The sequence below is a fragment of the Trachinotus anak genome, unplaced genomic scaffold (assembly GCF_046630095.1).
Source record: "Trachinotus anak isolate AG129_WGS33_773 ecotype Australia unplaced genomic scaffold, CSIRO_AGI_Tana_v1 ptg000003l, whole genome shotgun sequence".
NCBI classification, from domain to species: domain Eukaryota; kingdom Metazoa; phylum Chordata; class Actinopteri; order Carangiformes; family Carangidae; genus Trachinotus; species Trachinotus anak.
The window spans coordinates 16,342,611-16,357,500 of NW_027273854.1; the positions used below are offsets into that span (position 1 = coordinate 16,342,611).

At 43.5% G+C, this 14,890-nt stretch overlaps 1 protein-coding gene across 3 annotated transcripts in view; it reads left to right on the forward strand.

The window, feature by feature from the left end:
* Positions 1–14,890, forward strand: part of grin2aa (glutamate receptor, ionotropic, N-methyl D-aspartate 2A, a) — a 138,132-nt gene that overhangs the window by 134 nt on the left and 123,108 nt on the right. The window contains exons 1-2 of one of the 3 annotated variants that reach the window (XM_071474136.1): positions 264–1,357; positions 11,149–11,646. In XM_071474136.1, the coding sequence (XP_071330237.1) occupies positions 11,152–11,646 (495 nt within the window). In that variant the 5' untranslated portion in view covers positions 264–1,357; positions 11,149–11,151. Of the gene's footprint in view, positions 1–263; positions 1,358–11,142; positions 11,647–14,890 lie in introns of those variants that run through there. The other 2 variants (XM_071474137.1, XM_071474135.1) reach the window with 2 other exon arrangements.

Below are 14,890 nucleotides of genomic sequence, written 5' to 3' on the forward strand. Positions count from 1 at the left end.
ATTGGTCTCCAGCCACCCGTTTCTAAAAAAATCAGTTAGTTTGACATAACATTGGAAGTGGTTTTATTTTGAGGACCAATTTGTCTGCATTCACAGTCACGGCTTGTTCTTGTGTGTGTGTGTGTGTGTGTGTGTGTGTGTGTGTGTGTGTGTGAGAGAGAGAGAGAGAGTGTGTGTATTTCCCACATTTTGAACTAATCCACAGTGGTAGATGAAGGTGGAGCTACAGACTTTCATTTGCCATTTCCTATTAATATCATATTTGCTTTTGCGCCACTAGTTGGTGTGTATTTTTATAGAACCTTATCTGCTCTGTTGTGCTCCAGTTTTCCGGATGGATTGACTGTATGAACACCCCAAAAGGCATGAATGGAGGGAGGCAGCTGTTGCCAGAGAAAGAGAGAGAGGGAGGCTTATTCTTGACAAAAAAAAAATGTGAATGGAGATGGTCAAATGTCCCGGGGAGGAGGGTGGAATTGTTCCCTGAATTATTTTGTGATTTAGTCCAACTCTGCCTGTATTAGTGGGAGCTGCTTCCTGAAGGAGCTTTAGCGCAGAGAGCAGAGAGAGAGAGAGAGAGAGGGAGAGAGAGGGAGAGAGAGGGAGAGGGAGAGCGACAGTCCGTCGATCTGTCCAGCTGCCCCTGCCTCTGCAGAAGCGCGCAGGCACACACATAGACAAAACGCCAAATCACACGCACGCGTGCACATTCAGCACACCAGTACACTGTCTCACACACGTACACTCACATGCACGACGAGAGAGTGAGAGAGTGAGAGAGAGAGAGACAGAGAGAGAGAGAGAGAGAGAGAGAGAGAGAGAGAGACGTTGGGAGCGGGTCCCATGCACGGTTTGCAGGCTGCCGGAGCCTCTGCTGTAGTAGTCAATGTGCATGTGCGTCTATGTGTGCGTCCGGCGGCTGCTCGCCTGCCTCTTCCCTCCTCCGCGCTCCTCTCCTCGCCCGGGACAGGAATAACAGGATACCGGGAGCTGTGATCACACAGAGGCTGGTTGAGCCCCCACAATGCGCGGGGCCAGCAGATATTGCAGTGGAGAATCCGCGGTAGACGCGCACACACGATGAAGATTGGATTACAGCAACAGTGATTTTATTCGCAAGCTGCGCGCCTGTGAAGTGCTAAAACGGGGGATTTCATTCAGTATTTTTGGACACCGTGGGAATAATACATAGCCAGAGATTCGGTGAATTTTTTTTTTTTTTTTTTTTTTTTTGGTCCTGTTGTGCAGTGTTTGTGAGAGTGATCATCAGAGGCTGCATGGTTTCTCAGAGGAGAGAGGGGACTGTTGCAATGTCATCTCACACTACTGTTTTGGAGCTCTGTGGAAGGGAGATGCTGTAAGTACCTTGCCATGTCTGTTATTTTTCTCTGAATTTGGGTTGGGGGTGATCATGCCCCCCCCCCCCCTCTCTCTTCATCAGCCGTGCGGGGTTTTACCCACAGGCGTCCCTTTATCCAAAGTGCGGCACCCACACCACAGACGGCACAGCTGTCCCCAAAACACACTCCGCTGGGATTTAAACGATGCGAGGCAGGCACTATGAGATGCAAACAAACAAACAAACAAACAAACAAACAAAAAAAATCAAATTCTCCTCTCTCAGCTCTTACGTCAAATGTTATGATTTCCTCAGAATTCACAAGGCTGGCGCAGTGAACGGAGCGCAGGCGGCTTCGAAGCGCATCTGTATACAGCACCTCTCAGCGGAACACGTGTATTCCTTTGACCAAAATCCATGTACACAGGTAAACTGATTGTACAGGTGAAACACACAGAGATGTGCCGCTTAGATAGTTGGGCACATGAACCCAGCACGCTCCATTTACCATACAGTATGACCACAAACACTGTGAACCCGGTTTTACCCAAAAAAGAGATGGGATTAATGCAGCGCACACCACATAAATGAGGAATGGAGGCGCTCTCTGGTGAAATTATCCAGAGGTTGGATAACGCGTTGCAGGGTTTGAGTCGCGCCAGCGGCTGGCACAACTTCCAGCTCTTCATCCCGAACCAGGACGAGCAGGCAGCGTTATGTTCGGGGGAGCTTTAAGAGCACTGCGCTTCTTTCTGATGTCGCAATGTGATGTTCGGACCAAATCTTGTGTCTGTCTTCTGCTGAAACGTGACAGAAAGTGAACACGGGCTTTGCCCTGGAAAAAAAAAAAAAAAAAAAAAAAAAATCTTTCACTATGTAAGGAGCGTCTTGGCCACGAGTGGAGGGGGCAGGCTCACGCTATACCAGTAGGGGTCGCACTTGTATTGCGTTGGCTCCATTGAACCTAACGGAGAATGAATTTATACCCCCCCCCCCCCCCCCATTTCTCTTGTTCTCCGGACTCAGTCACGTTGTTGAAGCACAGTTCTCCTATCACAGGGAAGCTCTCTCTCTCTCTCTCTCTCTCTCTCTCTCTCTCTCTCTCTAAAGGCGTCAGCCTTAGCCCATGGAAGGGCAATCCATATTTTTTTGACAGCAAAAGGAAATAATGTATTAACCCACTACCTCCCCCCATGTAGATTGAGGCCCCTGCCTTATGGTTTTCCTGCTTTTACCATTCAGCGTGTGTTTGAGTGTGTGTGTGTGCATTTAGAGACACAGAGATTTGTTTTTAAGTATTATTGCATCCGTTATTCCTAATCATGCATCAGTAGCACAGGCAAGAAAGACGGGTTCGGACAGAAACAGCGACTGTGAGGAGATGAAAGAGTGGAAGAGCAAAAACTGTGTGAGGGAGAGCGAGACATGGGTGTGATTGATTTTTGATAACACCTTTATTTACATATAGATGAAGCTGACCACAGCTCTAAAGTTATTCAGCCAGAGGATGTTTCTTCTAACAGGTGTGAAGGGTTAAAATTCAAGTTGCAGTCAAGCGCAGAACAGATTGCTCCTGCAAAGCAACAGCACTGCTGTTTCGAATTCATCAGCGTTGTTCATGACTGAATAAAACTTGAAATCACCTCTGACTCCGGCCTTCAGAGATGGCTTCGGAGATGAGAGTCCTTCCCTGCTGGGCCAAAACACAAACACTGCACGTCTACAAGAGGCTCAGTCTGTTGTCTCCTGCCACGGAGCGAGACACGCAGATAACAAATAACCTGCCAAACCAACATCTGACCGCTCTGAATGACAATATGTAGCTTGTTTGTATTGTAACCTTACATTACAATGGATTATAAAGTGTTATAATCACTTCCTTATCCATTATTTTCTACTAAATGCTATGGCAACATACATGTATTTACATATCATACCTCTAAAGCAAAGTGAGATTCAGGAATGGAGGGATGAGGCTCCTGCATGCTAATGAAGCAGAGAGTGACTGGTGCAATTAGCACTGAAAGATCTGAAAATAAAGGAGTGAGGAGACACACTGTAGCACAGAGTGTAATCTTCCAATATAGCACAAAGGGATAGGTGTGTATTGGGCATCAGGTGTGAGAGAGAGAGAGAGAGAAAGAGAGAGAGAGCACTGTTCACATCCCTTATATAAGAGAATGCTAGTGATCTCAGTTCTTTCTTTGTCTCTCTCTCTCTCTCTCTCTCCCTCACACACACAGTGGACTTGTAGGGAGCTAAAGAGGTATGTGCAGTGGGCAGACAACATGTTGAAGCCTGAGTGGTAACAGACGATTACTTCCGCTGGGCTTCTCATGGGCGCTCATGCACACGTCAGGGCACACGGAGCAGATGGCTGGGGCCTGAGAGAGAGAATGAATGAGGGAATGGCTGGAAGAAAATGGATGGATGAATGAGGCGACAAAGGAGAAGAATGTCAGAAGAGATGGGAATAGTTTTCGTGTTTCATGGGTTACTCCAGTGAAGTTGGGGTAAATGGTCGAAACTGAAGCAGCAGAGGCTGATACGTCCTGGCTTTTAGTCTCTGTGGGTGAAGCCTCAAAAGCACTTGATCCTACATTTCCCATGATTCCCCATAGTACCTTAAGCTAGACTCTCCATGCATGGTAAACACTCAAGTCTCAAGTCTCAAATTCCACACCGTCCGTTCCCGAGCTTTCTGTTACAAACTGTAGTCAGCCCAAAACAAAATCTCCCCTGATGACATCACTAGGGTTGTTTTCTCAGACTTTGGGAAACTCCTCTAGAGCCGCTGAAGACACGCAACTGTTTTGGCAGACTGTGTTTTACTCTCAATAACTGATTTTGCTGCGTAAAATCTGTGGAGTGCCCCTTTAATTAATGCACCCACTCTGAAGCTGCACAGTGTTTGCTGTGATGCTTCAGAACTGCATTCAGATTAGCTGTGTCATAAAACAGTGTAGGTGGTACTGGGACATTTTGTCCTGGGACAAATGTTGAGCTGCTGTAGGTGGCGTGTTTTTCTTTATCTGTTCAGCCACAGCGTCTGCCTCTGCTCATGCTAAATGTCACCTCTTTTACCGAATATGGAAAACAAACCAGAGCTGCTGCCGTTGAATGTGAAATGCATCACTTCCTGTACAGCAGGGGAGGTTCCTAGGAAAAGACCTACTCAAGACCCAGGTGCCGCAAATAGGACATCTGAAAGCTTCAATTTATGTCATTTTTCTTAAAAAAAAAAAAGGGGGAGTATCTATAATTTGATGAAAGCTCACATTCCTCTTTCTAAATCCATGTTAACAAACCTGTCTTCTAATCTCTCAAAACATTGGTACTCTGTATGCAGAGGCCAAGACAAGTCAAATTTCAGCAGCACATTTGCATTCATACAAAGTCTTTTTCTAGGTGTCTGTCTGGTGCCAGAATAAAACTCTTGAAAATAAAAAGGGATGAAGGGATGCAGAACCTGGGGAATGAAGTTAGTTGAGAGGAAAATGAATAATGCAGGGAGAATGATGGGAAATGTTTTGGGACAGAATGGGGAAAAAAAGTGGTGACTTCGATGAGGGTGCAGTCGTGTGTTACTGTAGAATTTATGGCTACATCAGGCAACAGGAGGCAGGTCCCAAGCACAAACACTAAGGCTGAACTTTACTAAGGTCAAAAGCCAGAAACAGGTATACAAACGGGTATACAACAGCCCAACAAATCTACTAGTTAGCTAGCAAAGTGGCTGCTGAGGAGAAGAGGAACAGCTGACAACGCGACAACATGAGGAAGGAAATGAGTGTTTGGACTCTGCAGAGACCTGAGAGTGATGCTTGGAGATGGGATTACGTAAGCAAAAACACGGGACTGTAGCATCTCTTTGGCTGTGGAAGGGAGGGTGGGTTTGGTGCCGTGTAGAGCTGGAAACATGGTTGCACACAGCAGCAGAAGCTCTGAGAAGGTTTGTTAGCCACTGAGAAGCAGCTCGGTGGTTCCCTGTTACTGTAGCTGCTTACCAGGTACACAGATAGCGCTCTGTCTTTATCTTCAGTGGGATCCCTATCATCACTTTTCTTCATTAGAAACTGCTAAGACAACAAAGACTGCTGTTTGAAAATGGCTACACCAAAATTACAAAAAAGTTACAAAAATGCAACTTGAAGAGCTCAAAATGTGGATGATTGATGATTGTGTTTCCATCCACGCTTTTCTGATCATGTAATTTTTTAAAACCTCTATATTTAAAAGAACAGTAGTGAGTTAAAAGAAACGAAACATTTTGCAATCAATGCAGTAAGAGAGAAAAGGCTGAAGGTGGAGAAAAGATAGTAGGATGAAAGCAGTATGATGAAGGGAAGGGTGGACGGATAAGTGAAGAGATGAATGGGCAATGAATAAATGCAGAGTAATGGAAGGAGCCAGTGTGAGATGGAAAAAACATACAATATTAAGGATAGTCTTCCACAAACCAGAAGGTATGTACACACACACATGTGTCCTCTGGGCCGTGACATAGTAAAACACACACTTATCATCCTCAGTATCAAACTGACTTTGTAAATAAATCATATCCATAGAGTGTGCACACTATGTGAATCTAATTTTAATGCCATTTAGGAAGAAGGAATGCGATGGCAGCAGTAAATGCAATCATATTAATCATCATGTAAAGATAATGCGGCTGAATTATTGATGCGTGTGAAACCTAGTTGTATGTGGACCAGAAATGTGGGCTTTGTGTGGTGAAGCCTTATGGGAATTGTGGTAATGGTATAACAAGAGAGACTGAGTGTGTGTGCATGCGTGTGTGTGTGTGTGTGTGTGTGTGTGTGTGTGAGAGAGATGTGTGTTTCTAATTTTCTGAAAAGGAACGTACAGGGAAGAGAAAAAAAAAAATTTAAACCTATGTTTTATTTCAGATTCTTATTCACTGCTCAATGAGACAGTGACTGATTTTAGAATAATACATGCACAGGGTATTTTTGTTTTGTGCTTTGTGCTTTGTGCTGTGTGTGTGTGTGTGTGTGTGTATGTGTGTGTCTGTCTGTGAATGATAGCCAGTACTATGGATGTGCCTGCCAAACATCATTTACTGTTGTGGTGCCAGGAAACGGTAGCCTTTGTGTGACGACAAACTGCCCCAATCCGATTTGGCTGGGGGGTGCTCTCTCCCCTTCCTCTCTCTCTCTCTCTCTCTCTCTCTCTCTCTCTCGCTCCCTCCCTCCCTCCCTCTGTTTCTTCCTCTTCCTTTTTTTATGTCTGTATCTCTCAAATATAACTTTTCTCCGACAGTCACTCTGTTTTTCTCCTCCTCTGTGCATTTTTTCCGCTATCCTTCTCACCCTGAAATCCCCCAGTGATGTGGCAGAGTTGAGACAAGGAAAGAGAGAAAAAAAAAACACTCTTTTGTTAGTCAGTTTTTCACACCACCCATTGGAACTGAAAGATAATCTTGTCAACAGTGGACTTACCTGTTACTATAAATACCATAATACGCCAAATTGGTACCAGTTTGACCCTTTTCATAAATCTGGTTTTGCCATGCACCATTACTGCACTACCTACTGTGAATGATGGTGTGTGTGTGTGGTGTGTGTGTGTGGTGTGTGTGTGTGTGTGTGTGTGTGTGTGTGTGTGTGTGTGTGTGTGTGTGTGTGTGCTTTCTCCAAATATGTATTTTAGAGGAAAGTACTGCATGTACAGGAGCTTTCTGTCATCCTTGGTTTGCACCTACTGTCCATGAAAACAGTGCTTTGCAACCTATAGAAACATTCCCCTGAGTGCCTGTGTGTACAGTGTGTGTATGGAACATATGGAAGCATGCAGGTTACAGTATTGTTGAAGTTTGGAGCATTTCTTCTTTAAGGCCTAGATTTTCTGGACTTTTTAACTCTCCTGCAACCTCCACAAACTGCTGATAAAAAGCATTTTGACAGAGTTTGATGATTCCACTGATACCGTGATATTAATGTTAAGATGTAATACATAAAATGATAGTAGTAGCAGCAGCAGCAGCAGCAGCAGGATGGTCTAGTAATAATGACAGTCCTTCAACCACAACAGGAGGACTTCATCCTGCTCAAGTTTTCTTCGGTGAGATCCTAAATCGGAATCATCATGGGTGCTGTTCTGTAGCTAAAAACTGTATGCTGCTAAAAGACTGGATTTCTCCTCATGGGTCAGAATGGGTGCAATGATGGTTAAGTGGTTAGTTAGCTAGGCTGCACTCTGGAGAGCTGCTGGTTTGAATCCCTGGATCAGTGTGGAAATGTTTTTGCAAGCTGTCTATTGACCAGCATTAGAGACTGTTGCTATACTCTGTCAGTGTGAAAAAGTATAAGTGAAGCCAGCCACTTAAACTGTGAAATACCATATTCATTTGTAATTATTTCTTATTTTAAAAAAAAAAAATAAAATTATACAGTTGTGCCACTGAGAAATAGATATCATCCCTGTGGAATGAAATGATTTCACCAGCTGTCAGGGAAAGCCATCATCTAATCCTACAGCTTTATGGGAAAAGGAAGACGTCGACTTCTTGACAGAGACAATAGGAATCCATTAGGCGTCAGTGCTCCCTCTGCAGTGAATGGACTGAGATTTGGATGAATCATCCTCAGGTCTGCTCTAACAGTGTTTATGCTCAGTTGGGTGGGCGGGGGGGGGGAGCAAATAGTCCTCAGCTTGTTTTAAAGACACAGTGAGCCCACTTGCATTATTCATATACCACATATACTAGGGTCTCAATTTCATTACAGAATCAAAAGGTATGACAAATCCTGACCAACAGGAAATAACCTGAAACCATTATCATACTTACAAATTTTACAATAGACAACGCAGCTTCAGCTTACTCTCTGTACTTGTGAAAGGCACGGTTTGTGAAAAGTAATGGAAAACTTTATAAACACAAAAAAGTGTATATAATTACATTTCCTACCAAAACTTATTCTGATTAGGATCCTTATGAAAAAACTTTTGACAAGTGACAAACCCAGACATCCAGTTAGTTGGTGTAGGTGGCACAGACAACAATATGGAATAAATTGCTTCACTACAGATACATATGACATTATTGTTCATGAGAGTCCATGAAAAAATAGCAAAAAAAAAAAAGAATTCCCATCATGCAATTAAAAAAGCAAAAAGACATAATCTTTGTTGAGTCCTGTTAGCTGAGAGACAAACAGACAGAGAAACAGGACAGAAAGCACCATGTCCTTGGTAGCTATTACATCTGGGGCCATTTTACTTGCTCCCTCTGGGAGTGCATTGGTTAGCAACATGTGGATGTCCTGCTGTGTTGTTGACAGTGTTGTTTTGTTGATTATGTTTGTGGGTAGGAATGCTTTGTAAATGAGACAAGTTTCTTATGATCTCATGATCTTGGCGCTTAAATCTGCACTGCCTCCAACAGCGGCATGATGAACGGCATCTCCTGGGAATCAATCATGCACCAACGGGCTCCACACTGACGCAAAAACACATGGCCGCATCAGCGACTCCATAAATTTCCAACGGTGCACATGGACACATTATATGACCATATGTTTCATGCCCTTCTGATTTTGCTCACGCTCTACTGTTCAGCACACCTGCTTCATGTCTTACACATGACGATAAACCTACACACACACACACACACACACACTCGCTCAGTGTTTCATGCTGTCTGAGCACTGGGTGTAGAGGCCAGTGAGTGTTATCTCTGTGGGGAGAAGGGTGGTGTGGTTTCTGTGAGATGATGATGTCACTTTGCTCTCCTGTTTGTTTGGTGCAGAATGACCCCTGTCACTCTCTTACCTGGCTGTCACTCACACTGACTCCCACTTTCACATGCTCCCACATTCATGTATACATGCACATTTTCAAACGTGTGCACACACAAACGCTTCTTCCAACTGAGGAACCCCCGCCCCCTCCCTTTCTCTCTCCAAACCTTCTGCCTGCCTGTCCGAGGCCTGCAGTGCTACTTCAAAAATGCAAGAGAACACTATCTGGCATCCCCAGCTATTTATAGCACTGTTGTTTATATTAGTCTGTTCTTTTCAGCCTTTATGTAATTTGTCTCTTACTTACCTCTAGGGGCACAAACTGAACTCTGTGAGTTTGACAGCTGTGTCACCACCCTGTGCATTGAATCATTTATAGAAGAATCTAATAAATACAGGTGAAGAAATGCACAGAATAACCAGAATAAGCATCATGGGGCAGCATCAGCATTATTTTTTCATTTTGTTTTATTCCCTAGTAGCTAAAATGAGTTCCCCAGTGTCTCCATGGATGAGAGGAGATTTGATTTTTTTTTTTTTTTATCAATTCTTACCATACAGCTCCAAAATTGTTGTGCTTGCAATATGGCATCTCTTCCATTAGGCATTTAATTAAAAATCTCAGTTTGACAATGGCATACAGCATAAAAGTTTTTATAGTTTCATACAGTTTTACTTATTCCACTACTGAATGCATGAGAGTAAGTTTAGTGCAGTGAGAATTTTTGAGTCATCATTTTGATTCCTGTGAAGAAGCTGTGAGTGGTTTGTTCACATTCGAAATGTTGGTTATATATGTACAAGACTAAGAGTCTCCAGCTTTGCGAGTGGCTCTGTGAGGCTGTATGTTAGCACAGCCGTGCTTTGAACTAAATACCAATATTGGCACGCTAACATGTTCACAGTGAATACACAAAAATGCTGATGTTAAGAAGATATAATGTTTGCCTTCTTACTTGGGTGTGTTATCATGCTAACATTTTCTGAGTAACAGCAAACAAAAAGGACAGCAGACTGAGGAGAGTGTCATTAGTTTTGTAAGGTAGTTAGTCATAAAAAACAAACCTACTGGTCAAAACAAAACTTTTTGGCTGCTGATGGATGAACAGTTAATGGATCACCAAAGAAATTAGAGCTTGTCAGCGGATCCAGAGGGGCACATGAATGTGAAATTTTATGGCAATCACCCAATAGCTGTGGAGACATTTCATTCAAAACCACAAAATGTGAACCTTATGGTGGCACTAAAGGAAAGGTCAATCAGGCGATATCACCTGGGAACCATTCATCTTTTTTCTCCCAATTCATCTTGCAGATATTGAGTAATTTTAGTCTGGACCAGCACAGTGGACCCAGCGACAGGCCATCACTAGCCTTTGAGTCATCCCACTAGCATGGCTAAAAGAGTAAAGTACTTTGAGTTATCATGTCTACTCGAGACCTCTTCCTCATACTGTATGTGAGATCAGCTTCAACTCCTTAATATGAAAACCAAATTACCCATTTTCCTGCACAACATTGCAAATATCAGAATAACTAAATCATCCCTTTGGCAGGAAGTGTACTAGAATCAAAAGTACATGAATGTTCAGCATAGTTTCTCTATGACTGTCACTCTAGCTTCCTTCCGACAAGATGTGCGTCAATCAATCCTGAAGGAGTTAGAGAGATATTACACTTATAAACTGTGTATGCCGGCCTGCTTGCCTCTTCAGAATAGCATGGCTTGCTCCTGAATCATCTGATCCTAGCAGTCGTGACCATAAAGTAGATACTTGTTAGTCATCTTTTCTTTCTACACCCCTCCGCAACTTCCTCTCAAGGCCAGCTCCCTCCCTGCAAGGTTTATGTGTTTAATAACGTTGCTGGGAAGAAGTGGAATAAAAAAGAAAGATGCTACCTGAATGTGTGGGCTTGTATTAACAATTTGTCTCCCCTGTCTTTCTCTCTCTGGCATCATCTTTCTACCCTTTTCCCTCTCATCTTCTTCTCTCCTTTTTATCTGTCTTCATCTGTTCGGTTTTCCCTCATCCTATCTCCATGCAGGGGATGAAGTGGTTTGGCAGTATGTCCCTCAGCAGCAAAAGGAGTAAGAGGAGGAGTAGAAGGAGCAGCAGCTGTAGCAGTAGTAGTAATAGCGTGCTGATCTCCTTGGCTCTCGTGGTGGTGGTGACCCTCATTACGGACCCCGCAGCGGCTCAAAAGCAGCGAACTGGCGGCGCTTCGGAAAAAGTGCCCGTCCTGAACATTGCGGTGATCCTGGGACGCACGCGCTACATCTCCGACCGGGACATCCGGGCACTGTGGAGCAAGGAGGACCCCATTGACGTCAACGTGGTCACACTGCTGGTCAACGAGACCGACCCGAAAAGCATCATCACTCACATGTGCGACCTGATGTCCGGGACCAAGATCCACGGCGTGGTGTTTGGGGATGGCACCGACCAGGAGGCCATTGCCCAGATTTTGGATTTTATTTCCTCGCAGACGCTTATACCCATCCTCGGCATCCATGGAGGGTCGTCCATGATCATGGCTGATAAGGTATGGGGGTGGATGGATGATGTTTGTTGATTGGTTGACTGGTGATGCATGGATGTATTTGTGCAAAGACTGAAAGGGTGAATTGATTAATAGAGTTATGGTTGATGGATTCGTTTTGTTTGGAGTGATTTGGCATAAGGATGCATCTTTGCTGAACCAAGAAAATCAAGCACACACTTACTTGTCAGCTTTTTGGCTGTTTCTGCAGTTGACAGCCTGTAAAATGGTATTAATATCACATCCTGCTAACAGACTGAAGAGGAGTCTTGCCTGTTAGCTGCACCTTACAAATTTCAGTGCAAGTGGTGTCTACACAATGAAAACGCAGAGAGAAACCCAGGTGGCATTGGTAGAAAGAGATGATGTGGAGGAAGCAAAGGGGGGTAGGGGGATGAGGTAAGTATCTGCAGAGAAGCATTGGAGGAATGCAGGTGGAGAACAGGAGGAAGGGAAGAAGAAGCGTTGAGTAAAGAGAGAAAGGTGAGGAGAGAGGAGGAAATGTGGAGCGAGTGGGTGTTTTAGCAGACTGGCTATTACTAGTTGGATGGTACGGTGAGCTATAATCTAGGAAGTCTCCATTCATCGTGCAGGATTCCCTCAGACAAGGAGCCAGAGTCTGGATTGGTTCTTACGTTTGAATAGGGTATGCCCCTCGCCTGCCAGTCACTTTGAACTGTGAATAGGAATAGATGAACGGCATGATAGTGTGGATTCATGAGGCAGTGCTTAGCTCCTGGGATTCATCAGATTCACAATAGGGATGTTCTTATCTGTGTCATTTGCCAAAGAGATCAAAGAAGGCTTACCAGACAGTGTGTTAACGGGGCTACATATAGCATTTTGAAACATCAATGTGCCATTGTCAAGTAATTTATGATACAGTACCTTAGTGTAATTACTGTGAATAAATGAAACTATGGTCAAGATGAGTTGTGATCTGTTTTCTCTTGTGGTATTGTTAGCTTTAGTATTTTTCAAGTTACCACCACACTTTGTGTAAATCCTGTAGCTTCCTTCCTACAGCCCACTGCCCCTATTATGTGTGTGTCTTTTCCCGGGGATGATTTATTTCTCCAGGAACCCTTCCCTTTCTGCAAGATCTGCCAATGCAAGGAAATCTTTAGCTCCAGTCGCACTGGAGGAATAGCATCCGTCTTCCTATTTCATGCCACAAAGCAATCTCACTCTTAAGTGGTCCAGCAGATTTCCCACCAAATCCGACCCTGTGGCCCACAATAAAAAGTGCACTGTAGGGCTCAATGAAGAACCTCTCAGCGATTATAACAATAGTTTAAAGTAAATATCCAAATGTCTTAAAGTTACTGCACAGATGGTTCAATGATGATGTGATGCTACACTGGCACCTTTTTTAAAAAGGGGGAGAGGTGGGAAGGAGAGAAAGGGGTAGGCGTTTGGGGAGAGGTAGCACAGAAGGAGGGAGGAGGTGAGTGTTGAAATAGAGGACGTGGAGAGGGGAAGCAGAGAAATGAAGGGGTGAGGGATAATCCCTCGGTTTGACCAGAGGCGAAGGCGAGTGGTGGGGAATTACAGAATGTCCTGATTGACACCTGCTATGCAGCATCTATTTCAGCAGGGCAGACACACACACACACACACACACAAACACAAACACAAGCAGAGTGATGTGCTGCTGTGCACAGGGCAGCAGACAAAAGACAGCACTGTCCTTTGGTACTACATAATTCTCAACCAACAACTACCGTATTCCTACGAACAAGCTCGGCATGCACTGTATTATGCCACAGCCACAGGTCAGCCGATTGAATCCAAAAGAGCTAAACTTCACTTTGTTTTGACAAGAAGATAAAAAACTTTAAACATTTAAATGAGTATTGGACTCATATCGGTGGGCACCTTTTGAAAGTGACTAAAACTCGTTGTTTCTGCTGGCCCTGTGCAGTGCAGCGCATCACTCAGCTTCTGTGCTGGTGCTCTTTACTTGCCTCTCCAAACTGGCAGCACGCTGATCTGAATCTACTGCAGGTAACACACTGACTATGCATGACTACCTCACACAACCCCACGTCAAGTAACCGGAACTATCACTTTAACTAACAAACAGCCATTTAAACTTGTGGGGTCCAGCATTTTGGTCCCCGCAAAGCTGGGGGTATTTGAAGCCAATGAATATAGTAAAACAAGCTACACACACACACACACACACACACACACACACACACACCTCATGTCCCCTGTCAGTGAGTATCATTGGAACAGCAGCAATTCAGCTCCTGGACAGCAGGAGTGTTTCCTCTGCAGGAGCAGATGAGGAGAAAATAATCCACTTTAAAGAGCTCGACCCACCACTTTGTCTCATCTTTTGTTTTGTTGCTCACATTTTTACTTTGTACCTCACATCTTATCTGTCTGCCTCTGCTCGCTTCAAATACACACGCTAAAGCACATGTGCAGCCGTCTCTCACTTTTCACACACAAAACTCTGTAGTTGCCTCCTCAGGCTGTGGAAACGGTTCAAACCTCTTGGGCTCACAAAGTATTTTCAGAGCCACTTAAACCAAGTGTGTGAAGTCATTTTCACTGTCAATACTTTGTTTCTGCTTCTCTGATGAGCAGACAGGTTTTTATCCTGAAAACACCTTATGAATCGTCATGTTGTGCGTCTGAAGACACCAGATCAGTTTAAATTGTCAGTTTGGTACATAGAGGTGAAGTGAGATGCTAAAAAAATGAAACCAGAAATTGAAATTTTCATCTGCACTGCTTGAGCAAAATCTTGAAATATGTGGTGATCTTGAACATTTTTGTAAATGATCCCGTCCTACAAGTAATTTATGAGCTATTCAGCCTGCAACTGATTATCTTTATTATCAATTCATCCCTCAATTGTTTTCAATTAAACATTTACACTATAGCAGGTCAGAAAATTATGAAATGTGTTGATCTTAATTTCCCAAAGCCCAAAATTATGTCTTTAGATTATTCTTCTTGTCTGGCTTTGTCCAAAATCCCAAAAGTGTTTAATTTATAACAATATACCAGAAGAAAAAAAATCCTCATAATTGAAAAGATATATCCAATGACCTTTAAATCAACGATCAATTATCAAAATTGCTGTAAACTATTTTTCTACTGATTGATTACACAACTAATCTATAAACACTAGATGCTACATAGTTACAGTAAATTTCTATCACTATTTACTGTAGCTAAAATACATTTTCTTCTCTATTTCTAAACCTGTCTACTTTTTTGTGTAATAAAC